Below are 26,326 nucleotides of genomic sequence, written 5' to 3' on the forward strand. Positions count from 1 at the left end.
AGACAGAGGCAATGTTTTGCTTTCCATTAGGTTCAGCAAGATTCTTTTATTTTATAATACCTTCTCTCCTCATGTAATGTAATGCCAGTGTTTGGCTCTGCATGCAAGGATTCAAACTGGGTACTGTCTGTTCCTAGTACTGATCCATCTTGACTCCTCTGCTGGTGGCATTGCATACTGACATTATACCAGCACTGGGAACACACTGTCAGTGTATCAAAGATGCACTGTCACAGGTTACTTGCATCCAAATATTCTATCCAGTGTAAATTTAGCCTAGGACAGAACTCTAAATTTGATTTTTGAATAATACAAATGTCTTGCTCAAGCATTAACTGTTCTTTTTTATATATTGTTAGGGTGAGAAAGGAATAAAAGGAATTAGGGGAGAAGCTGGAATTCCGGTAAGTACACAGAAAGAAATGCACCACAATTATACTCCTGTCTTCAATATAATCAGTAGTATCTCAATGGGAAAGAGCCAAGGCACCATACGCCCTACTTTGATTCATCCATTTTGTTTCTCCCTTTTGAAATGGATTGGTTATGATCACCAGGTTGTACACTGTTTTCATTTTGGGAGAAGACAGGAACAAAGTCAGTGTCAAGCAGTTCTGGCTTCTCTCTGCCACCCAGTAGCATTTCTCCATCTTCTCCACACGGAGGAACTATTACTTCTTTGTTCTTCCTCCCGCTTTGAATATAGCCGAATAAACCTTTAGAAATTATTTTTAACCTCTCTTGCAAGCCTGAGCTCCTTCTGAGCTTTGGCCTGCCTGCCTGCCTGCCTTCTCCCTGCAATCACATTTCTTAAAGTCAGAGTGCATGTCCGACTACACTCAGCTTTCCCTTTCCTTTGTATAATGTATCCCAATAGGAGGTGGCCCCCTCATCCTCTCAGGTAAACTCAGGCACACTGTCACATGCACACAGCCCCCTCATCTGCTGATTTATGCAGATCAGCTGATCTGGGACAGAGCCAGTCCACCCATAAGGAAAGGTGAGGCTGCTGGATCCACAGGGGCATCACCCGCTGCAGCCGCCACAGTAGTAGCAATGACTGTGGTGCAATCCTTGGAGGCTGGATCTGCCACTGCCTCAGTGCCCCCCCCCCCCCCCGTGCCACCTCTACAGTGGCCTCATGGCGAATAGGAGGGGCTGCCCTCTGGGGTCTCCTGGGGTCTGCATACATCTAGTGTGATTAAGAGGGGGCCTCGTCTCCCCCCAAAAACAATCACCTTTGATTCCCACTTCAGCTGTCGAATAAGGTTGATTTTATTCCCCTCTTGTTTTTGATGTAGATCTTTATTGCCCACTTGTTCCTGATGTGGATCTTAACTCACCCCTTTTTGGCTGGTGGGGGTGGCAGCACCATTTTGTGTTTTCCCTCAAGTGCCAAAGCATCTTGGGCCAGCTCTGAGTTTTATCAAAGGATTTATGTGATTAGGAGAGGGCAGATGGCACCCAGATTAGCAAAGTGGGCTCTGTGCATTCCACCACTGCGGTTACTGAAATGATGTTGGTTTTAACCTTTTGCTGACACCTCCAAAATCAGTGGGGTCTTTGTGGGACATAAAAAGTTCAGGCGGGAATGGATGAGGCCTCCACCTGATCCACCTTTCTCTTACAATGAAATTGTCGACCTGTTGCAGTCCAGTATTGCCTTCATTGTTCTTCCATGCATGTTCAGACCTGAGTTGCAGCCATTTTTATAATAAAATGCAATTACAGCACCAGGCGAAACATGATTGAGACTTTTAAGGGCTCTGGTGTCTGTTATTAAATATGTTCTGTTCTTTCATTCAACTAATTTTATTACTTGTTGGATATACATTGGTGGTTTGTGATTAATAGCCTCTTAGTTGCCCCTTCATTAGTTCATTTTGTTTGCCACAGCATTAGTTTCTGTTCCTACATAAGGAGATTTTAATTGCGGTTTCCTCCATTGTTTATGGAGCTATTTCACTGTTAAAAATTATTAAAGTAGAGGAGGATCTATTTCATAAAGGGAAAGGGAAAGCATGTGGGATCCTCACTATCTTGATGCACTTCTGTAGTGGATCCCACCACTAACTCCCAATTAATAGGTAGCAGATTCACCCCTCTAACTGCCCCCAATTAAATATAGCAGACCCATCTCACAGTATGCCAATTAAATGAAAGTCTACAATTTACCACAGGTCTTGTGTGAGGGAAAACCTAGTAATTTCAAGTCTTAGGCAGGAGTTGATCAAAGAAGTTTTATTTACAAAAAGTTTGTGAAACAAATGTGAGTCAGGAGACGTGTTCTTTCAGGTAGTTAATTTATTACTTAAACTAAGTATAAAGATGTCACAGGCTTAAACACAACACTACAGGCACAGCTACTCGTAAATTCCCTTTACTCACAATCTGTTGTTACACTTCAGTTTCTGTTACTGCTTTTTAGGTCCTTATGCTTAGTTCAGGAAGATGCTTAAGGTCATTCCTTTTAACACAGTTTATTAATTTGGTTCCTGAGCAAAGGAGCACTTTCCCTCAGTTCCCCTCTCTTACTGAGGTCTTTTCAAACAGTACAACAGACCCAGGGGGTCCCCTCCCCCTTGTTACTGGCTTAGGGGTCTTCTTTGCCAAGAAGAGAGCAATGCTCCCTGCGCTCCTTCCGGGGCTAGAAAGGGCTTTGTTTAGCCTCCCGTTTGCTAGTAAATTGGAAGTAGTGTGTCCCAAAACGAGGCATCTCTGACAAGTGGGTCATCAAGATGAAAAGTCTGGAAAGCTCTGGCCTAGAAGATCTCTCCCCTCCCGCCTGGAAGGAGACCCCGCTTTCGTCTGTCTTCCCCCATCTTCTTCTCCCTCTCCTGGCTCAGACTCAGCCCTCCAGTTAGTTCCTGTCAGAAGACTTTCCCCAGACCCTCCACCCGCTCTTCCTAGCCAAGCTGCGAGGCTCCTTCCTCTGGCTAGAGAGAGTCTCCTCCGAGCGGATGTGCCGCTTGGATCAGAGCCAGTTCTCCCTCAGTCAAATCCTCTCCTCATCCCTTTCTCCCATCCCAACCAAGCCCTGTCCAACTTCTTCCTCAGAAACAGCGCCTGTCATTTTCCCTCTGAAAGTGCTGCTCCGCCCCTCCCCTCTGGCAGCCAATCCGAGAGAGGCTCTTGCCCTCTGCTGGAATTTTGAGGCGCTTCATCACCCATCACAACTTCCTATCTCTATGCAAAGTTCTTCCTGCATGGCTCAGTTGTAATATAAGCAGGACTGGAGAAAACTGCTTTAAAGCAGCAGCAGACAGCAAAGCTCACTGGGGAGGCTTCCCTCTCACACACTTTTTTGTTGTCAAAGGGAGGCCTGTGCTTTAAATGTGAACAGGACAAACATACGCTTTAGAGAGTATGTTTGGCCCATACTTGTTCATGGAAATGCTCTCTCTGCTATTGTCAAGATCCTCTCCATGCAATTTGATTGTTGGCATTCATCTGTCTTGAGAGACAATGGAGTATGACTTTCGGGGTGAAGTCAAACCACTGCATTTGTAGTACAAGCCTGGCCTGTATGTCTGGAGGTCCTGGGCGGCCCAGACAACAGGACCCATCTCTCAGCCTCACCAATGGGGTCCAAAGGAAAGCAGAGCTATATGTTTGGCTGCAGGAGTTGCCAGAAGGAGCAATGCGTACATTTGATTATTGTGCTAAATCTAATTGTGATGTTAAATCAGAGCAAATAGTTCTTTCTTTCTTTGTTAGGGTCATCATGCACTTTCAGCAGAAAAGGGAGAGGAAGGAATAACAGGCTTTACAGGACAAAGAGTAAGTATCTGGTCAAAATAAGGAGCAAATTGTTTGCCATTCTCAATATGATATTTTCCCTGTCATTCTACCAGACCATCAGAGACTGTCACAATTAAATGTTACATTTTGGGTGGTGTGGATTTAGAAAATGCATCCGGTCAAATTTTATTTTGGGTGATACTGTTGGTTCTGGGTTTTTACCATATTTGGCATCAGAAACGAATTCCCCCCATGCTGGGATAGCATGAGACCCTTAGTCTAAGGCTTGCGAGTTCAAATAATGGGGTAGAAATTAATTGTTGTTGTTGTTGTTGTTGTTGTTGTTGTTGTTGTTGTTAAGGCCCCCCGTTAGTACCCTGGATTGCAGAGGGTTGGACTAGATGGCTCTTGTGGTTCTTCTAACTCTACAAGGTGGCTTCCTCACTATTGACTTTCAGGGGAAATAGAAAAAACATTCCTGTTCACCAGGGCATTTGATGACTGGTAATTACACAACAAATGTGAAATTAGTATCTATGAGGACATGTATTTGTTTGTATATGTTTTTTAGTTCTAACTTATTTTTAAATAGTTTTATATGATTTTGTTTTAGATTGTTCTGCTTTAACATTTTGATAGTTAGTACCCTGGGGATGCGGGTGGCGCTGTGGGTTAAACCACAGAGCCTAGGACTTGCCAATCAGAAGGTCGGCGGTTCGAATCCCCGCGACGGGGTGAGCTCCCGTTGTTCGGTCCCAGCTCCTGCCACCTAGCAGTTCGAAAGCATCTCAAAGTGCAAGTAGATAAATAGGTACCGATCCGGCGGGAAGGTAAACGACATTTCCGTGTGCTGCTCTGGTTCGCCAGAAGTGGCTTAGTCATGCTGGCCACATGACCCGGAAGCTGTACGCCGGCTCCCTCGGCCAATAAAGCAAGATGAGCGCTGCAACTCCAGAGTCGGCCATGACTGGACCTAATGGTCAGGGGTCCCTTTACCTTTACTACCCTGGGCTCCTGTGGGGGAAGGACAGGAAAACAAACAAACAAACAAACAAACAAACAAACAAACAAATAACCAACCATGATTTCATAGGGTTTGCCGGGAATCAACGGTCTCACTGGAACAGAAGGGGATGTGGTAAGTTTGTAGCCCTGAAATCAGATTGTGGCTTGGATCTTGAAATAAGGAACTAGCTGGAGGGAAAATTCCCATTCCATCTCCTTCCCCTCTCCACTTGTGCCCTCCCAAGGTGAGGGGAAGTGGACTTAGCTAAGCCTGGCAGGACAGCTTACTGTATGGTATTAACCTCTTCATGCATTCATTAGACTTTTGCATGTTGGTTATATGAGGCTGTGTGGTTATCCCACACAGATTGGATGAAAACTGCTGCTCCTTTAGCAGAGCCAACAAAATGGTCTTAGTTCCCACCTCTTCCTCTGCTGCAGTGCATACTTGTGCAATATCCAGAAAGTTTATCTTAAAAAGGTGACAGCGGCAACTAACAAATGGGGGGGGGGGAGAGTTTAGAGAGTGAATTTAGGTGAGAGGGGAAGCATGAAAGATTGTCTATGGAGTTTTGATAAAATCATGAAAGTACTTTCAATTGTTTTGAACTGTATTTCAGGGTTTCCCAGGACCTGAAGGCTTCCCTGGCATACCTGGTCAAAAAGGAACTAAGGTAGCTTGTTATTCTAATATGTTGCTTGCACAATATTAATTCCAGGGATAGAGCAAGTTGTATAGAAGGGCTCTTTTCAAATTCTGTGCTTCATTGGTCAATAATCCCAAGTGTTGTGGCCTGGTGAAGGTGAGAAACACCTTGTAGGGGATCACTTGTGCACTCCTTCATTCCTTCACTATACTCCAGACCCCATAGGAAAGCACAAGAGAGCCTGGCCAGTCATGGGACCCAGGCAAGAGGTACAACAACTGCATAGGGTAAGCCAGACAATCCCAGTATGGTAAATAAAACCAAACCTGGACATTCCAGGCAGGAAGGAAGATGCAGCCCCCATGTCTACTGCAATGGAGGGGGTTGGCCTGAGTGTCCATGGAAGGAGAGACCTGCCAAGAACAAGCTGGAGGGATGCCAGTGGGTTGGTTCATACAGTCAATGTTAGCTGTATTTAATAAGTGATAGTTAAAGCTCAGGCATCTGGCCGACAATCACTTAAACAGAATTGTTAAAAGCACCAGTGAGAGCTGCTGAGCCTGGAATGTAGCTGAATGTTTTGCCGCTCTTCTCTCTGTAGCTTCTGGGTATTGACAGCTGCTTAAGGAGAAGGTCCAGGGTCACACATAATCCAGTGGTAAATGTCCAAATGAACTGCAAACATTAACTTGAAAGCAACTCTTAACCATAGTTAATAAAGCATGGTTAAGATGCTGGGCTAGGTTCACAAATAACGCTAAATCATGGTTTAATAAACAGTGGTTGAAAAAAGCATTGTTTAAGTTTTATGTGTGTTGTGGAAGATACGTTTGTACCCTGGTGCCGACTGCTTTCCTTACCAGCAGAGTCCATCCCAGGGTGGAGCAAGTGGTGCCCAAGACAGCGCAGCTTGATGAAATTGGAACTTTTTATGTTACATTACTCTTTATTTATTTTGCCCCCCAAAAGCCTCTAAGTAAACCACAAATTCAAATACGAACAATACAAATGAGAAAACTTCAAGATAAGAATATCTTAACATTTCAAAAAATGTTTGGGGTTGTGGGGTCAGGCAGAGGCCTTCCTTGATGGTTCCAGCCCAGTCTCTCCCCTGTTGCAGACCTCACCTGTGAAAACACCTGCTGTGTCTGAGCTCCAAATTCAGACTCCATTTTATGTTAGACTTAAGTATGTCTTTTTAACTGAATTACCATTTTAAGCCTGCCTGAAAAAAGCTGCTGTATTTGTTACTCTTCAACAAGCATTCCAAGTGAGTAAATGTTATTTTTACCTTTTACAAGAATAAAAAGAAAAGAAAAAAGAAATACAGCATCCATCTTTAATGAAGAGAGGAGGTTTCAATGTGTTGCTCACTCCAGAGGAGATGACACTCCTAAAATATATTTATTTTAGCAATAATTTACTTTGGTACAGACATTCTTAGTCACATGGATCATGTGCAGAAAGATGACAAAGAGAAATTACAGAAATTTGTGGGGAATGAGAGGCAATCTTAGACATATTTCTGTGACATGAGGGAGGATGTTTGTATTTATTTTATTTGTTCAGAATAAGGAAAGTATTTTACATGCAACCACAAATAAAACCAGTGAACTGAATTTGCATTTACACAGGGAGAGCCAGGAGACAAAGGTGCTCAAGGACCACCAGCTTATGCACCATATCCCAAACTAATAAAAGGTATTGCTTTTCAATCCTTCTTCTGATTTTTTTAAAAAATGAGGTGATAGTAGTCGTATCTTTATAAAAATTCCACAGGTGCCAGCACAAAATGGTTGTAATTGGTGTGAAAAAAAGAGGTGCTGGCACTCCATGCCATTGAGTACAGTCACAAACCCCTTCTTTTAGTGCAGCTGAATATGTTTGATGCAGCCTACTATTTTCATGCAGTAAAGTGGGGTGGGAGTTGTGACATGGCTGACTCCTCTTGGGGCAACTAACCTTCCTCAATGTCCACTGCTTGGGAGGCATGTGCATTGCTTTGGTTTAAGAAGGCAACATCCCTATTAGAGTATATTGTGTGGCAGTATGAAGTACTTGCCAGGGTTATTAGTGCAGTGGCCAGAATAAACTTTCCTGGTTCTTACATATACAAGGATGGCATACTAAGCCAAACCATGACGAAAAGTAACTGAACAGTCCAAATCCAGAAAATGGAGCTTATTGCGGGTGAGTTTAATAACTCAATGTGGGCACAGAGCTGTGTACCCATATCCTCCCCACTTGTCACAGTCCATGCCACAATGGAGAAACCAGCATTTCCCAAGGTGTGGAGAGGACTCAGTGACATTAGATTTGGGGGACTGGCAGGAGATGGAGAAAGCGGGTTACAGTATGGGCTACAGAAACTTAATGAATTCCTCTTCATGGACCTTGATCCAGCTGGGTTATGGTTGTGAGGGTGTTGTGCTCTGAGAATGTGTAGTATGCAAGCAAAAATGGGTAGTGGCTAAATGCCCATTTGGGAGACATGATAAATCTCTATATCTGTGTCCTTAAGCCTGAAATCCAATCTGTACTTTGGGGATATTTTCAGGTGCAAGAGGTGACTGGGGACTCCCTGGTGCTCCTGGGCCCGAGGGTGACCAGGGCGAGCAAGGCAGTCCTGGAAGTGCTGGTCCACAAGGATCATCAGATGGTAATTTACAGCCACTTTCTTACTCCAATATTGACTTGGGAATAGTAAATTCACTTTTTTCACATTCACATTTACATTATTTTTATTTCATTCTCATATTTGTTGCTCTTATCTGAATTGCAGCAAACAATTATGCAGCTTGAATCATCTACAGCAGACATGTCCAACGCATCAATTGTGCAATGGATTTTTGTTGATCGTGACCAAGGCCTCAGCACGCCTCCGCCCACCGCCCTCTCTCATGGTCGCCAGGTGCCCTCAGCACATGCTTAGCCACAACTGGAGCAACTCCGCATGGGCAGTCGAGGCTACATATAGCCAGGCTGCTGCAGCAAGTGCTCAGGCTGGCGCTGGCCATCTCAAGCATCCAGCTGCAGGCTTTCCCCAATGGCCAGTCAGGTGACTGGCCCTGAAAGGCGAGAGGTGCCTGCCTCTGCCCCCTACAAGCTGCAGCCCCGGGGCAGGGAGGCAAAGATGAGGCGCACAGGCTCTGCAGCGCTGCAGAGGCACCCAGTCAGCCCCTGCAAGCCAAGCCCCAGGGCAGGGAGGTGTGTGGACTCCACCTGGCCTGCAGTGCTGCAGAGGGAACCACGTGAAGGGCAGCGTTTGAGAGAGACAATTACATCCCTAATCCCCCTCCCCCCACCCGCTGGTTCCCATGGAAAGAAAATGCCCTCTCCTTCCTAGTTGTGCGTGGATGCAGAACTTTCCTCACCTTTCCAGCTCCAGCCTAGCTGTGTTTACTCGAAAGTAATCTGTTGCCCCCCCCCCCCAGCTCTTCGTTTGGTAAAGGAGGAATTGGACATTTCGGAGCGTGCTGGCTTCCCATGTGTGCCAAGGGCCCTGGGAGGGGGCTGGTGTGGGAGTAATAATTTGTTATTTTTTTCACCATCATCGTAATTTATTATTTATACCCTGCCCATCTGGCTGGGTTTCCCCAGCCAAATATAATATATTTACATTGAAGAATGACAATGGGAGAGTGTGGTAAATCACTGCCAGTTTTTTGTATTGGATAGATTGCAGCCTAATGGTTGGGGGAGACCTAGGGGGGTTTTTTTGGGGGGGGGAAGTTATTTGTCCTGTCTGCACGCTTATGATGGACTGCTGTAGCCACCCCCAACGACACGTTCTCAAGATGGAGAGTGAGGGAGCAGCTGCAGTCGCCTGCGGTTCCTGCACAATGTTTGCCATCTTGCCAAAGGTTGCAGGCAGCTTTACCTGCAGCAATTGCATGTTGATTGCCCTCTTAAAAGACAAAGTCCAGCAACTGGAGGAACGTGTAGCTACGCTCCAAAGAATTAGAGAGCTGGAGCTCTTCTTGGAAGCAACAGAGCACACTGTCTCCACCAAGGAGGAGACAGGGGACTCCCCTGAGAAGGAGGCTAGTTCACCAACACAGGAGCCAGATATATGGAGAAACGTGACTCAAAGAAGTAGGAAGCCCAGGGTTCGCTCTGATTGTTTAGAAATACACAATCGCTTTGAGGTCCTTTCCCCTAGCATGGAAGACGAAGGGCAGACTCCATTTGAGGATCTCTCCCTCATTACAGTCAATCAGGTATATGAAGATGAGCAGCAAAGTCAGTCCTCAGGGAATGTGCAGGCGACCTTGGAACGGACAGATCACAGAAGAACCCTGACCAAACCTAAGAGGAGGCATGTAGTGGTGATAGGGGATTCCCTACTGAGGGGAACAGAAGCAGTGATCTGTGGGCCTGACAAGATGTCTCGGGAAGTGTGCTGTCTCCCCGGGGCTAAGATCCAAGATGTAACTGAACGACTGCAAGGAATCATAATACCCACTGACAAATACCCCTTCCTCTTGGTTCATGTGGGAACCAATGACACTGCAAGCAATAGCCTCCAGAAGATCAAAAGAGACTATGAGGCTCTGGGCAGGAAATTGAAGCAATTAAATGCACAAATTGTCATCTCATCTGTCCTCCCAGTTGAACGGCGTGGCCCAGGGAGAGAGGGAAAAATAGTGGAAGTGAACAGCTGGCTTCGCAAATGGTGTAAACAGGAACGGTTTGGATTCTTAGATCACGGACTGCAGTTTCTTGAAGATGGACTTCTGGCAAGTGATGGGCTGCACCTCACAACGGTTGGGAGGAATGTTTTGGCCAAAAATCTCAGAAACCTCATCAGGAGGGCTTTAAACTGACTAATGTGGGGGAGGGAGACAGTGCTCCTGAAGGTAGGAGTCTATCAATTGATGAAGATGATCATCCAAATGTCATAGACCAAATGGACCAAACAGCACGCAGTCCTAGTGGTGGAAGGAAAAAATCCTTAAATAAGAGACACGGGGGAATGATTAATGGACTTCAATGTCTGTACACTAATGTGCAAAGCATGGGTAATAAACAAGATGAGCTTGAGCTCTTGGTACAGCAAACTAAATATGACATAATAGGCATCACTGAAACCTGGTGGGATAAGTCCCACGACTGGAATGTAATAATGGAGGGAAACAATCTATTTCAGAGAAACAGACCAGACAAGAAAGGAGGAGGAGTGGCGTTATATGTCAGGGATGTGTATACCTGTGAAGAGATCCAAGATTTAGAACCTCAAAGCCAAAGTGAGAGCATTTGGGTCAAAATTAAGGGAGAGAAGAATAACAGGGACCTCATTGTGGGAGTTTACTATAGATCCCCAAGCCAAACGGAGGACATAGATGATGCCTTCCTGGAACAGATGGCCAAGCATGCAAAAGGAAGGGAGATAGTAGTAATGGGGGACTTCAATTACCCGGATATTTGCTGGATGTCAAACTTAGCCAAGAGCATAAGGTCAAACAGATTCCTCACTGGCCTTGCAGACAACTTCGTTGTCCAGAAAGTGGGAGAAGCAACAAGAGGAAAAGCCATTTTAGATCTGGTCCTAACCAATGTTGTTGTTGTTGTTGTTGTTTTTCATTTTCAAATATATATATTTTTTTAATAAAATATTTATTAAAGTTTTCAAAGAGTTATCTAAAATAGAAAAAACAAGAAAGAAGAAAAAAAATACATACAAAACACATACAATAACAAGTATAATTTCAATCCCTTATATTCATAAAACTTACTTTCCCGACCTCCTCATACCTCCCCTTCCTGTATTCCAATCTCTAATTGAATCAATTCAGCAAATCCTTCCCCTAATTTCTGTTTAGTTTTTAATCTTTCTTTTCTTAATACCTAATCATTACAGCTGAAAACCCCTTAATTTCTAAATCAACATCGTTCTACCATTCAATGATTTTACAATATTTCTTAAGATAATCCTTAAATTTCTTCCAATCTTCTTCCGCCATCTCTTTTCCCTGGTCTCGGATTCTGCCAGTCATTTCTGCCAGTCCCATATAGTCTATAACTTTCATCTGCCATTCTTCGACGGTGGGTAGATCTTCTGTCTTCCAATACTTTGCGATAAGTATTCTTGCTGCTGTTGTAGCGTACATAAAGAATGTTCTATCCTTCTTTGGCACCAATTGGCCGACCATGCCCAGGAGAAAGGCCTCTGGTTTCTTCAGGAAGGTATACTTAAATACCTTTTTCATTTCATTATAGATCATCTCCCAGAAAGCCTTAATCCTTGGGCACGTCCACCAAAGGTGAAAGAATGTACCTTCAGTTTCTTTACATTTCCAACATTTATTATCAGGCAAGTGGTAAATTTTTGCAAGCTTGACTGGGGTCATGTACCACCTATAAATCATTTTCATAATATTCTCTCTTAGGGCATTACATGCCGTAAATTTCATGCCTGTGGTCCACAGCTGTTCCCAGTCAGCAAACATAATGTTGTGACCAATATCTTGAGCCCACTTGATCATAGCTGATTTAACCGTTTCATCCTGCGTATTCCATTTCAACAGCAAGTTATACATTCTTCATAATATTTTAGCATTGGGTTCTAACAGTTCTGTTTCCAATTTTGATTTTTCCACCTGGAAACCAATTTTCCTGTCTAACTTATAAGCCTCCATTATTTGATAATAATGAAACCAGTCTCGCACTTTATCTTTCAGTTTCTCATAACTCTGCAATTTCAATTTATCCCCTTCTTATTCCAAAATCTCCCAATATTTCGGCCATTTGGATTCCATATTAAGTTTTTTTACAGCCTTTGCCTCCATTGGGGACAGCCACCTTGGAGTTTTATTTTCCAGCAAATCTTTGTACTTGACCCAAACATTATACAATGCTTTCCTGACAACATGGTTTTTAAAAGCTGTATGAGCTTTCACCTTGTCGTATCACAAATATGCATGCCACCCAAAAGCATTATTAAAACCTTCTAAATCCAAAATGTCTGTATTCTCCAGAAGTAGCCAGTCTTTCAACCAGCAGAAAGCTGCTGCTTCATAATATAATTTAAAGTCTGGGAGGGCAAATCCTCCCCTTTCCTTTGCATCTATTAAAATCTTAAATTTTATTCTGGGCTTTTTGCCCTGCCAGACAAATTTAGAAATATCTTTCTGCCACTTCTTGAAACAGTCCATCTTGTCAACTATTTGCAATATTTGGAATAAAAATAACATTCTAGGCAATACATTCATCTTTATAGCTGCAATTCGCCCCAACAAGGAAAGCTTCAGATTTGACCAAATTTCCAAATCTTTTTTCACTTCTGTCCAACATTTCTCATAATTATCTTTAAACAAATTCACATTTTTAGCTGTCATGTTAATCCCCAAATATTTAACTTTCTTAACCACAGTTAAACCTGTCTCATTCTGAAACCTCTCCCTTTCAATAGGTGTTAAATTTTTCTCCAATACCTTAGTTTTAAACATATTCAGTTTAAATCCTGCTACTTGACCAAATTCTTGAATTAATTCTAAAACCCTTTTAGTACTAGATTCTGGCTCTTGTAATGTAAGAACAAGATCATCTGCAAATGCTCTCAATTTGTACTGTTTGGCTCCGACCTGTATACCTTTAACCAACTGGTCTCTTCTAATCATATTCAGCAAAACCTCCAGGACTGATATAAAAAGTAGTGGGGAGATTGGGCACCCCTGACGTGTCCCTGGTCCTAACCAATGTTGATGACCTGGTTAGTGGGGTAGAAGTGGAAGGATCATTAGGCGCGAGTGATCATGCTCTTCTGAAGTTTACTATACAGCGGAAAGGAGCAGCCAAGCATACTAGGACTCAATTTCTTGACTTTAAGAAAGCCGACTTCATAAAACTTAGGGAAGTGCTGGGTGAGATCCCATGGACAGTAATACTAAAAGGAAAGGGAGTTCATGATGGCTGGGAGTTTGTTAAGAGGGAGATAGTAAAAGCACAACTTCAGGCAATACCAATGAGACGGAAACATGGAAGGTGCCTAAAGAAGCCAGGGTGGCTATCTAAAGAACTTTTAACTGAGTTAAGATTTAAAAAGGATGTGTACAAGAAATGGAAAAGGGGGGAAACCACCAAAGAGGAATTCAAACAAATAGCCAGCACGTGTAGACACAAAGTCAGAAAAGCTAAAGCACAGAATGAACTCAGGCTTGCTAGAGAGGTTAAAAGCAACAAAAATGGCTTTTATGGGTATGTTCATAGCAAAAGGAAGAACAAAGAAACAGTGGGGTCACTCAGAGGAGAAGATGGTGAAATGCAAAGAAAACAATGCCCGACCTGAAGAATTTGGAGCAAATGCTTCAGCAGAGGAAACACAGCCCAGAATAACTAAGGAGATAGTACAAGAATACTTGGCTAGTTTAGATGTATTCAAGTCTCCAGGGCCAGATGAACTGCATCCAAGAGTATTAAAAGAACTGGCAGATGTGATCTCAGAACCACTGGCAGTCATCTTTGAGAATTCCTGGAGAACAGGTGAAGTCCCGGCAGACTGGAGGAGGGCAAATGTTGTGCCTATTTTCAAAAAGGGGAAAAGAGAGGACCCAAATAATTACCACCCAGTCAGTCTGACATCAATACCAGGGAAGATTCTGGAGCAGATCATTAAGCAAACAGTCTGTGAGCACCTAGAAAGGAATACTGTGATCACCAATAGTCAGCATGGATTTCTGAAAAATAAGTCATGTCAGACTAACCTGATCTCATTTTTTGACAGAATTACAAGCCTGGTAGATGAAGGGAACGCAGTGGATGTAGCCTACCTTGATTTCAGCAAGGCATTTGACAAGGTGCCCCATGATATTCTTGTAAAGAAGCTGGTAAAATGCGGACTTGACACCAAACTGGTAGGGGTGGCTAACACCCCAGAGGACAGGATCACACTTCAAAACGACCTTGACAGATTAGAGAACTGGGCTAAAACAAACAAGATGAATTTTAACAGGGAGAAATGTAAAGTATTGCACTTGGGCAAAAAAAATGAGAGGCACAAATACAAGATGGGTGACACCTGGCTTGAGAGCAGTACATGTGAAAAGGATCTAGGAGTCTTGGTTGACCACAAACTTGACATGAGCCAACAGTGTGACGCGGCAGCTAAAAAAGCCAATGCAATTCTGGGCTGCATCAATAGGAGTATAGCATCTAGATCAAGGGAAATAGTAGTGCCACTGTATTCTGCTCTGGTCAGACCTCACCTGGAGTACTGTGTCCAGTTCTGGGCACCACAGTTCAAGAAGGACACTGACAAACTGGAACGTGTCCAGAGGAGGGCAACCAAAATGGTCAAAGGCCTGGAAACGATGCCTTATGAGGAACGGCTAAGGGAGCTGGGCATGTTTAGCCTGGAGAAGAGGAGGTTAAGGGATGATATGATAGCCATGTTCAAATATATAAAAGGATGTCACATAGAGGAGGGAGAAAGGTTGTTTTCTGCTGCTCCAGAGAAGCGGACACGGAGCAATGGTTCCAGACTACAAGAAAAAAGATTCCACCTAAACATTAGGAAGAACTTCCTGACAGTAAGAGCTGTTCGACAGTGGAATTTGCTGCCAAGGAGTGTGGTGGAGTCTCCTTCTTTGGAGGTCTTTAAGCAGAGGCTTGACAACCATATGTCAGGAGTGCTCTGATGGTGTTTCCTGCTTGGCAGGGGGTTGGACTCGATGGCCCTTGTGGTCTCTTCCAACTCTATGATTCTATGATTCTATGATTCTAATGGAAGCTGGACATGCCTGACTTCATATCAGCTCGGGCAGTGATTAACTTAGAAAAATAATGAAAAACACTTTTGCATTCTGTTTTTGTAGGAATTAACCTCACTGTACCCATTAGGAATGGATCTGGTCTTTTGGTTCTTTACAGAACTATGATTCTACCATTATTCACAATCTATACTTTCTTTTTTTAAAAAAGAGGTGCTTACTATTAGTTAATAGACAATGCTTCAGCTGAATTATAGCTAGGACCAATGGACATTATTTTATCTCTGAAGTGTTAATACAGTGCTAAGTGCTAATCTTTGTAAAAGATTGTGTAGCAGTTGCATGGTAAAGAAATATAACCCAGAGGCATTGGAGAGAGCAGTGGACTGACTTTAGGGTTACTGAGTTGTTGTTTGCAGTTTGGCTTTGGTCAAGTCATTTCGCCTCTCTTTCCTTTGTGAGTAAATGAAAACCCTAGTTTACCTATTCCATTCTTATTACTATTCTGATCAAAGATTTAGTGTCTGGGTGTTGACAGGTATTTGAAGTACATAATTGTGTGTATCCCTGCAGCCTTGACATATGATATCATTTTTTTTATCTAGAGCATTCTTAAAATAATGCATACCTACCTGCTTTTCTCATTTCAGATAACTCTGTGGGAAGAGGTTTGCCTGGAGAAATGGGCCCCAAAGGCCTGACTGGCGATCCAGGTTTCGCAGCTGTTTATCCAGGTCCTCAAGGATTAGATGGCAATCCTGGATTACAAGGATCACCAGGTGTCCCTGGCCCTCCAGGAAGTCCAGGTAGGAACCCAGAACTTTTTAAAGTAATTAACATTAAAAAGTTACATGATAGTGCTGACAATAATATTCTGGGAAATTTCCTATTTAAGCATTTTGAAACTATTTGAAAGACCAGTGAGAATTTTAAATTTTCCACTTGGTAATGAATCCTAAAGCAGAGGAGTTTGGATTTGGATTTGATACCCCGCTTTATCACTACTCGAAGGAGTCTCAAAGCAGCTAACAATCTCCTTTCCCCTCCTCCCCCACAACAAACACTCTGTGAGGTGAGTGGGGCTGAGAGACTTCAGAGAAGTGTGACTAGCCCAAGGTCACCCAGCAGCTGCATGTGGAGGAGCGGAGATGCGAACCCGGTTCACCAGATTACGAGACTACCGCTCTTAACCACTACACCACACTGTCTCTCAGTGTGAAGGAACAAGACTTTTCTGTTTTGTACTGGTTGCATGGACTGTTGCATGTCAAAGCCCCAAGCCACCCCATGAGAATAAAGACATACGGACACAGAATTTTAGGTTAATGGGCAAAATTTAGGCCACAACTTTATTGGTTACAGAATGTGAGCGGCATTGGCATCAACTGACTATATCTGACTCCTTCCCTCCTTGCAGGGAGTCTGGTAAGGGTAAGCCACCAGTAGGGGGAGCCCTGCCGATGTGGAACGACTCAAGCATCCCCTGGGTTCCCGCTGGAGTTGTGGCATGCCCCTAGCCCCTCCCAGGGCTTCGGACGAGATCCACACCCCAGGATTCCTTTAATGGAATACCCTTGAGCACGGGAGGGGCAGGTGATGGTCGCACCTCCCCTCCCCCCCCCCACATTGCTATTCCAATGCCTGAACGCCACACAAACCCAAAGCTCGGCGCCAATACCCTCACACCTGCAACCAACCTTTTATGCCTTTGATAATATTGGCCAACTAAACATTTTCGCCGTCAGAAAGATGAACGCCAACTGCACGGTAAAGGGCCTCGTTGTAAACAATTCCTGGGTGGCAAATCGCCTCAGGCAGGCAGGCAGGCAAGCAGGCTCAGGACAGACTGGGCAGCGGTCCTGGGTGTCCCTCTCTCACTCCTCCACACATGCCCTCCCTCATAAAGTGGGATGCTCCCCACTCTATGTCACTTATGCTTGCGGGGACAATATTCCCCCCTCCCATAATTTTTCTTGAGATTTAAAATTGAGATCGAATAAACAAAAATGGATATTCCAGACATATTGAACACCACAGTGCCTTTAAAGGAAGGCCATTTCAGATAGATGCTGGTGGTGCAATGCTGATAATGCTTCTTTGAGGCGATATATAAATTAATAAATACTAATAATGATGATATGGGAGTGTTTTGTGTGTTTTTCTTTCTGTGGATGCCCACACACTTCTAAATTATATTCATATGATTTGAAGACTTAACAAATGGACAAAAGTGGATTCCTCAAAGCCCTGTGTTTGCAAAGAGACTCTGAGACTGGGAGAGTAAATACTCACCATCTACTACTCAGTGGTCTGGTGATCTCACCGCCCTTTCTACATATTATAATAGTCAATCTAGTTTGGATACCTATTATATGGACTGCTTATATTGACCCGTACTGCATATTTAATTCAGGACTAATTGTTTATGTTTATTGTTAAAATGACCTAATGATGTTGCTTTATTTCCCTTCTTGTTACATTTGCAAAATCTAATAAATAAATGATCCCATTCTACAGATACTTCTGTTGCAGTGAAGGGTCTTCCAGGGTTTCCTGGTCCTCCAGGAAACCAAGGTTACCCAGGACCACGAGGGCAAAAGGGGTTGAAAGGTAAGGCACATGTGGACTGGTGCTTTCATGTGTTGTCTGCTATGGATTGTCGTGAAAGGGAGAGGCTTAATTTGCACAATATCCTGAGACCAGACAACTTTTCTCCTTGATTAGGAGTCTTGTACTATCCCTGTCTCAGCCTTCCTCATTTAAAACCTTTCTTTAAAAAACCCTTCTTCTCTACACATCAGCTATTCTGGTCCACAGAGCTGGACTGCCCTTCTGACTCTTACACAGAAGCCAAAGGGACATGTCTAAGGTGGGGAGTCGCCTGAATCACCTTTGCTGCTCCATTGAGCCACGTCGGGAAGCCTCTTCCCAGCATGTCAGCGGAGCTTGTCAAGGAAGCCGCTCAAGCCAGAGGTGCAGTGTAGCTTGCACAGCTGACGTGTGAGAAAGCAGTGGCTTCTGCGCTACCTCACACATCAACTGCTAATGCTCACGAGGAGACCCTCCCCAGAGCTTGAAGAGGATTTCCTCTTTGGGCTCTTGGAAGGGTCTCCTCGCAGACCAGGAATCTCCAGGGTGCTCCCCATTTCCAGGATCTACTTCCAGGTTCCAGCACCGACTGTCGTCTGTTTTTCAGATGTGAGAAATACTGTGAGTGAGGCCGTTGGATTTACTATTTAGGGGGTTTGATTATTTATAGTCAGATTCGGTTAACAAACCCTGCCCAGTGGGGTTTTCCCCCACTCTTCTTGGGGGTTGGGGGTCAACAGAACTCCCAGAACAGCACATAAGGGGAGGAGAGGGCAGGTTGTTTCATCAGGCCAGCAGAAATGCTTGCACTGATGGAGTAATCTGCTTAGTGCTGTGTTGAAGACCTCCCTCTGTTTGTGACTAATGAACAATTGTTTATTCCGCTTGTATGCCAATTGTTTATGCCGCTTGTAATTTGCCATGTGACCTTATTGGGGGAGGTATAAATTTTAACAATAAGTAAAGGGTAATGCTGAAATAATTCATAATTCAGGACCCAGAAACCCCTGAAATCTCAATCCCATCTCAAGATTCCCTTATTTTCAGGAGACAAACTTTTTTGCAGCCTGAATAGTATTTACCTGTGTGGGACAAAGATTTGAACCAATTCAATAGTACTATTAGTAGTAAAAGAAGAAAAAGAAGAAGAGGAGAGATGTTTCTTGACTTCTTGTCATCTCCCCAAAATAGTTTTCCCCCCCCCCAACATACAAATAGAGATCTATTCAACTTGCCATGGGATTCCAGATACAAGTTTTCAAAGTTAACATGTTCTGAATCTGGTCAGAACCCTAAATGTGCAAATAGCAGGTCAAAGTTGTTATCCTTATGCACCCATAAATTGAATCGGATAATTCTGAATAAACATTAAAGGTTTTGCTATAAAATTCCTGTGAATGGGGTTGTTATTGTGAATTTGCCTTACAGACTTTACAAAGATGTGTGAATAGCCTAGAATTTGTTTCAATAGGTACCAATTGTTAGAAGATGCTTTTTGATACAGGAAACTCTGCTATGTTCTGATTATCTGTTGTTATATTTTAAAGACAGTCAGGAGAGCTAGACTTCTTCAAGAAGGGAGATTAGTGTTGTAGGATTAGGAGTTTGGACAGGAGGAAGTTAATGGAGCCAGAAAGACAGTTATAATTCCCTTAATAGTTGGTGGCAACCTTACCAGGAACATATTTTATTAGGGGAACTATGGGTAAAATGGCCCAAGAAGGCTGGAAAAAGGAAAAGAGAAATATTTCCTATTCCACCACCACCCCACTAGTCAAAGGAAGGGGTAAGCTACTTGTGAATGAAAAACAATAGAGGCCTGAGAGGGAGACAGAGAGAGCTGAGCTGAATTTTTAGACTCTGCAATCTAACAGCATTCAAGGATGTGGGGCATTTCTCTTGAGAGCTGATTTGATTCAAAGTATTGAATCCCCTTGCTCAGTCCCTGCTCCTGCCAACCTAGCAGTTTGAAAGCACGTCAAAGTGCAAGTAGATAAATAGGTACTGCTCTGGCGGGAAGGTAAACAGTGTTTCTCTGCATTGCTCTGGTTCTCCAGAAGCGGCTTAGTCATGCTGTCCACATGACCCGGAAGCTGTACGCCGGCTCCCTTGGCCAATAAAGTGAGATGAGCGCCGCAACCCCAGAGTCATCCACGACTGGACCTAGTGGTCAGGGGTCCCTTTACCTTTACCTATTTAGTTATACATTCGCAAATAAGCTTAAGCTAGAGGCCCAGAGGGTGGCAACGGACCTTTTCTGCAGTTGCTCCCTGCTTGTGGAATACTCTCCCCGGCCATCAGGCAAAAACTTTCCTCTTCAACCAGGCCTTTGACTGATGACATCCAATGCCTTTTTAAATGTGTTGTGGGAGTTAGGATTATTGGTTTGTTGTTGTTCTTATTTATCAACAACAACCATAATTGAAGAAAACAAACTCGTATATCATTTTGTAATAAGCTTCCAGTGATCTGTTACCAAATGAAGGCAAAACCACTCCTGGGTAATCACTGCAGTGCTTGGAGAAGTGGTTTGCATGTATCAAGGTGGATGCACTGTAAATTCTGCCTCTTTTACAGGGAAACATTATCTTAGAGATTTTTTGTAATTTACAGGAACAAGAGTGACTTCTTTTTTCATTGTTTTTATTGAATGTTAATATAAGCAAACAAGTTACAGAAAAAAGAAATGAAATGCTTTTGCTTTTAATTATAAGTTGTCACCATTGTCAATAAAGAAGTATAGGATGCAGCAATGTGATTCATTGAGGCAATGATAAAACATAAGGAAGTGTAGACTAATTTATACCAAAGTTCCCATGGTAGAAATTGCCACATTTTTTTTCAAAAAAGAAGGTAAAAAATAACCTTAAATTATAGTAAATCCAGACACTGACGAAGCCCTCTGGTCCCTGAGGACCAAAGGGCAAAGAAGCCGAGCTTGAGCACTTTAAACCCTGCTGCTCACTCTTAGCTTCTACAATATGCTTTCAAGAGGGGAATTCTTAGGTCTCCTTCTCTGAATATTGTTTTGCAGGAGAGCCAGGAGATTGTAAATGTGCTGAAAGTACCGAACGAAAAAGAGGCCCTGCTGGGCAACCTGGTCCACCAGGATTTCCAGGTCCAATGGGGCCGGTGGGGAGAAAAGGAGACCCTGGTGATCAAGGCCCACATGGAGTGCCTGGCTTTCCTGGCTCAAAAGTATGGCATTTATGTTGTAACACCTTTTTTCCATATCATTAAGTATGTTTCTTATGCAATTTATTTAAACAAATGTAGATTTATTTTGATTAGGTATATATGTCACCGTACCACAAAAAAAAAATCTCAATTTCACTTATTTAGGAAGGGTCCAAGCATCATTTTGGGAGCATAATACAGACTTGTCACATGGGTCCACTTGCACACACATATCATGATCCCATTTGTACAATATTAATGAGTCATGAAAGGAATGACAGAATGACAGAGTTGGGAGGAGCCTCAAAGGTCATCTAGTCCAAGCTCCTGCTGTGCATGACTAAAGCATCTGTGACAGGTGGCCATCCAGCCTCTGCTTAACAGCCTCCAAGGAAGGAGATTACACCACATTCCAAAGTAGTTGGTTCCACTGTCAAACGGTCCTTACCATCAGAAAGTTATTTCTGATGTTTAGTCAGAAACACTCCTTTCTTGAAATTTGCATTAGTTCTTAATTATTTTGTTTTAATCTCTTTTAATTACTGAGGATACTTTTGGTGTATGTGTTTGTCTGTGTGTGATAATTCTTTTTTCAGTGCTCAGGCCAGTTTTCAGAATATTGTTTGCTTTTGTATGGACAGAGGTGTGGGTATTCTACGTTTTTACACACACTCGGCCTAAACCTAGGCCAAGCTAACCATTGCTTTCTAAACTTATTTGTAGCCTCGTGAAAATTTTTTTTTCATACTCTGCCTAATTCCCCTCACCTTTTAAGCACAAATATGATCATACTATAAACCAACTTTATGTGACATAGTCTGCCTGCAACAGAGCAATTACTTCTCTCACACACATACAGACACAGGAAATTGAGGTTGCCTCTTCATCCTTTCACTCTGAAACCTATTTTCTCTGCATCTTGTCAAAAGGGTTATTCCTTTTTCTTGCAAGAGGAAACGGGTTTACCCTTACACTTTTGTATGTTACTAATATGACTAACTTAATTCTCATAATCTTGACTATTAGGGATTGCCTGGTGTACCTGGGCCACCTGGACAACAAGGGCCAAAAGGAGATTTGCGATATGTTACCACAAGAGGTATGGCCATAGCTCTGCATTTCAATTTATTTTTATTTCTGCAAACGTACCACATTTAGCAGCAGTATATTTCCTATACAAGTTGTGTTTCACTTAGGTGCTAAAGGAGACCAAGGAATTCCAGGAATTCCTGGATATAAAGGAGAAGACGGTTTGCCAGGAAGAGACGGCACAGATGGTTTACCAGGACTACCTGGGCTTCCGGTAAGTAACCACTTCACCTTCTTCTTATCAATGTGACAAAGAAGAGAATTCTTTGAATTCAGGGATGGGGAGTCCATAGCCTTGCAGCTGTTTGCTGGTCTGACACTCCTCATTCATCATCGCTAACCATTGCAAATGTCCTTTCTGTGGTGACTCTGGAATGCCCTCCCCAAAGAGACATGCCTGGAGCTGGCATTACAATATTTTTGGCACCATGCTCTTTGCCCAGGCATTTTAGGTTGTATTTTGAAATTTTTCCCTATTCTACTCCTTCGTTTTACGGGTTTGTTTTAGCTTACCTCTTACCTTGCTGTATATTGTTATATTTATTTGTTTAATTTTTAAGAAATATTTTAAATAAAGGATAAACAACATCTGACGAGCCACTGTTTCCTCTATATTAATAGGTCACATTGAAGGCCATTTGTTATTCAGACATGGTCAAAATAGATCTATGTAGTGCTGGTGTAACACGGTGGTTTCTCTCATATCCTTGGCATAGCAGTAGGTACTTCCTATACTAAACATGAATGTGCTTCAGACTCAGTATGTTGTTCATGAGAGCATAAATTCAGTCCTGTGCACAAATAGTCTGTAAGAGCTCAATTGTTCGGTGTTGCGACACCTTGGGACTTCCTGCCTGTTGATATTAGGCAGGCACCTTCACTGCATTTTTTTAGACAGGCCTACCCAGGTGTTTGGAAAGTTTAATGAGCTTTAATTTTAGTCTCTTCTACTGCAGTTTTAACTTTCTGTCTGTTTTAAATTATAGTTGTAAATTTTTAAGGGATTGTTTTATTGTTTTATCTTTTTTGAGGTTTTTTTTCTTCAATCAAGCAGTGTAAAATATATGAAATAAACAAAGCATATCCTGTTTCCAACAGGAGGCCAATTGTACCTGACTATCTTAACCAATAACCTACTCATAACACTGTCTTATATTCAGTGTTGTTTTTGAGACTCAAATATAATGTTAGCCATCATTCTATTGGCACAGAATTCCACAACTTTGCTTGTAAGGCCTAACTAACCTTGTAGATTCAGGTAAGTAGCCATGTTGGTCTGACACAGTCAAAATAAATAAATAAATAGTCCAGTAGCACCTTAGAGATCAACTAAGTTTGTTCTGGGGATAAGCTTTCATGTGCATGCACACTTCTTCAGATATTCTTCAAAAAAAATTTTATTTAACCTTGTGGAGCCTTTGAGAGTGTCAGCAGATATATTGATAGAGGTATTCTAGTAAACATTGTGTACTTGGACTTTCAAAAAGCTTTAGATAAAGTGCCTCACTAAAGACTCCTGAGTAAACTTAGAAGCCATGTGATAGCCAGTAAATGTTTAAAGAACAGGAAGCAAACACTGAAAAATGGGCAGTTCTCCTAGTGGAGCGATATGGAAAGTGGAGTCCCCCAGGCATAATCTGCATTGAGATCTGTCAGATGGCAATGGTGGTTGCTTGTGAGTAACCAGTCAGGACTCCGACCTGTCTTTTACAGGTTTTATTTTGATGCAAAACTATTTACAGTATAGAGCCACAAGTTCATGTCTGCCTCAATAGCTAGCAGAATCCGGGAGTGGTTGTTTCCGGGACCTCCCCCAACATAAGAGCTTCATCACCCCCAGCCTTTTTCTTCCTTCTTTGCATTTTGCACCTCTGCGCAGGGTGGGCGATGGAAGGGGCGTGCTTCCCTCCTGGCCGGCTTTGCCAGGAGCGGTGCTGAGGCTCCCAGCAGCATCCTCTGGTCCTTTCCCCTCTTTCCCACTGGAGGTGGGGCTTTCCTCACCACAGGAAGAGGAACTGCTTCATAAGATTTTCAGAGGTTCCCTGTAACCCAACTGCCCCTCTGCTTCCCTACCCTGTTCCGATGGCAGTACCCTGACAAGATCATTGCTCCTTAACTTGTTTCTAAATGATCTGGAGTTAGGCATGAGCAGTAAGATGGCCAGGTTTGCTGGTGGCACCAAATTATTCAGTGTGATTAAAAAAAGAGGATTGTGTGGCGCGCCAAAAGAATGTCTCCTGATGGGATAAGTGGGCATTAAAATGGCAAGTGCTATTTAGCAGAAGCAACAGTAAAATGAGGCACAAAAATAATTTCACATTTATGAGTCCTAAACTGATGGTAATTGACCCGGAACAAGACTTTGGGATGCTACTGGATAGCTCAGTAAAAATGTCAGCCCTGTGTGCAGCAGCTGCAAAAAAGTTGGATTCCATTTTAGAGATCATTAGGAAAGGGATTGAAAATAAAACTACCAATATTATAATGCTGCTACACAAATCTTGGAATACTGTGTACACTTCTGATTGCTGCATCTGAAAAAAGATATAGTAGGGATGGAAAGTAGATGTTCAGAAAAGGGCATCAAAATAATCAAGGGGCTTGAGCTACTCCCCTATGAGGAAAGGTGGCATGTGGAGCTTTTTAATTTAGGAAAAAAGCACACAAGGAAGGACATGATCGAGGTGTGTACAATTATGTAAGATGTGGGGGGGAAAGGATATAGATTAGTTTTTCTCCATCTATTAGTGGCTGCTAGTCATGATAGCTGTGTAGCAGCTGTGGAAGTGGGAGGTCTCTTAATACCAATTGCTGGGGAGCCCAACTGGAGAGAGTGCTCCTGCCCTCACACCCTGCATGTGGGTTTGACACAGCCATCTGGGAGAACATGGTGCTGAACTAGATGGCACTGGGGTCTGATTCAGCAGGGCCCTTCGTGGCTTTAAACTCTGTGGGGCAAAAATATGTTCAAGGACAAGTTTTGTGTTTCAAAGCCACCTCTTGTTAATTTCCTCATGCATAATGCCAAATAATGAATTAACATTCTCACCGTGATTTAGTTTTCATATGCTTTATATGCTTTGTTCTGAGTTAAGGAGAAATACACCCACAGCCAGCATGTCATCAGGCCGTCAACCAGGACTGTAAATATGAGGAGTGGAGGGGTGTTGTGTGTCAAGTACCTGGCCGATTAGAATTAGGCTCAGGGTTGTGTCATGGAATTCTACTCAATATTGTTCCAGAGCAGAACTCAAATGTATAGTTAGCAGAGTGAAAACATAAACATGTTTCAGGATTCCCCAAAAATAGACCAGAGAAAATTATATTTCATCGAGCAGAGCTTTACTGCTACTGAAGGCAAATGAGCATAATGATCACAAATCCAATACATTCAGGATTGGCACTGTCCATAAGAAATCCAGTTGCTTCAGACTTCACTTAAACTTGCAATAACTTATGTCTAAATCTTAACACTAAGCATCCTATGTACAGAACACCAGAAGGAAAAGCGATAGAAAGAGAAACCAAAACCCAGGCCTTACTTACTGGCCTTACTTTTATAGTCAGCATGACCTTGAAGAAGAGATAACAGAACCAGTTTAGGCCTGCTGTACTCAACTTCTCTGAAGGAATAACCCAAACATCATGAACTTTCTGCTTGTTTCTGTCACACAGAGAAGCTTCCAGAACCCTCTTAAATTAATTAGAATAGGAAAGATCTCTACAAATCAGATCAATACTTTCTGTATGAAGAAATACAAACTGACAGGTTGGGCAACCTGTAACACTCTTGATGGTGTCAGACTAATAATATAATAATAATAATTTCTACCCCACCCACTCTGGGCGGCTTCCAACAGATGGTTAAAAATACATTAAAACATCAGCCATTAAAAACTTCTCTAAACAGGACTGGCTTCAGATGTCTTCTATTTTTCCCCCTTTTTTATTGATTTCCCACATTTATAACAAATATAACATATAAAAAACACACATTACAGTACTAAAAACAAAAAAACTAAACAAAAATGTAGACACATAAAACCTAATTTATCTTTCATTGTTAACTGACGTCTTCAAATCCCTCCTAACTGAAATTCATTGTGTCACCTTGTAACAGGTGTCCAAAATCATCTTTCTAATAAAATTAACTCCTTCAATTTACTGTCTTCATCACTTTGCCTTCAGATGTCTTCTAAATGTCATATAGTTGTTTATTTTTTTGACATTCGATGGGAGGGCATTCCACAAGGCGGGCACCATTACCGAGAAGGCCCTCTGCCTGGTTCCCTGTAATTTCGCTTCTCGCAGTGAGGGAACCGCCAGAAGCCCTCAGCGCTGGACCTCAGACTACAATTCCCATCATCTCCA

At 42.8% G+C, this 26,326-nt stretch overlaps 1 protein-coding gene across 1 annotated transcript in view; it reads left to right on the forward strand.

The window, feature by feature from the left end:
• The window catches only part of COL4A2 (collagen type IV alpha 2 chain), a 215,906-nt gene that overhangs the window by 129,457 nt on the left and 60,123 nt on the right, over positions 1-26,326 (forward strand). The window contains exons 14-24 of the mRNA XM_081855449.1: positions 360-404; positions 3,718-3,780; positions 4,835-4,879; positions 5,367-5,420; positions 7,028-7,094; positions 7,951-8,052; positions 15,751-15,906; positions 17,618-17,710; positions 20,724-20,887; positions 21,893-21,965; positions 22,063-22,169. Coding sequence (XP_081711575.1) covers positions 360-404; positions 3,718-3,780; positions 4,835-4,879; positions 5,367-5,420; positions 7,028-7,094; positions 7,951-8,052; positions 15,751-15,906; positions 17,618-17,710; positions 20,724-20,887; positions 21,893-21,965; positions 22,063-22,169 — 969 coding nt within the window. The remainder of the gene's footprint in view (positions 1-359; positions 405-3,717; positions 3,781-4,834; positions 4,880-5,366; positions 5,421-7,027; positions 7,095-7,950; positions 8,053-15,750; positions 15,907-17,617; positions 17,711-20,723; positions 20,888-21,892; positions 21,966-22,062; positions 22,170-26,326) is intronic.

Source organism: Podarcis erhardii, assembly GCF_964252035.2.
Source record: "Podarcis erhardii genome assembly, chromosome: 3".
In the NCBI taxonomy this organism is placed as follows: Eukaryota; Metazoa; Chordata; class Lepidosauria; order Squamata; family Lacertidae; genus Podarcis; species Podarcis erhardii.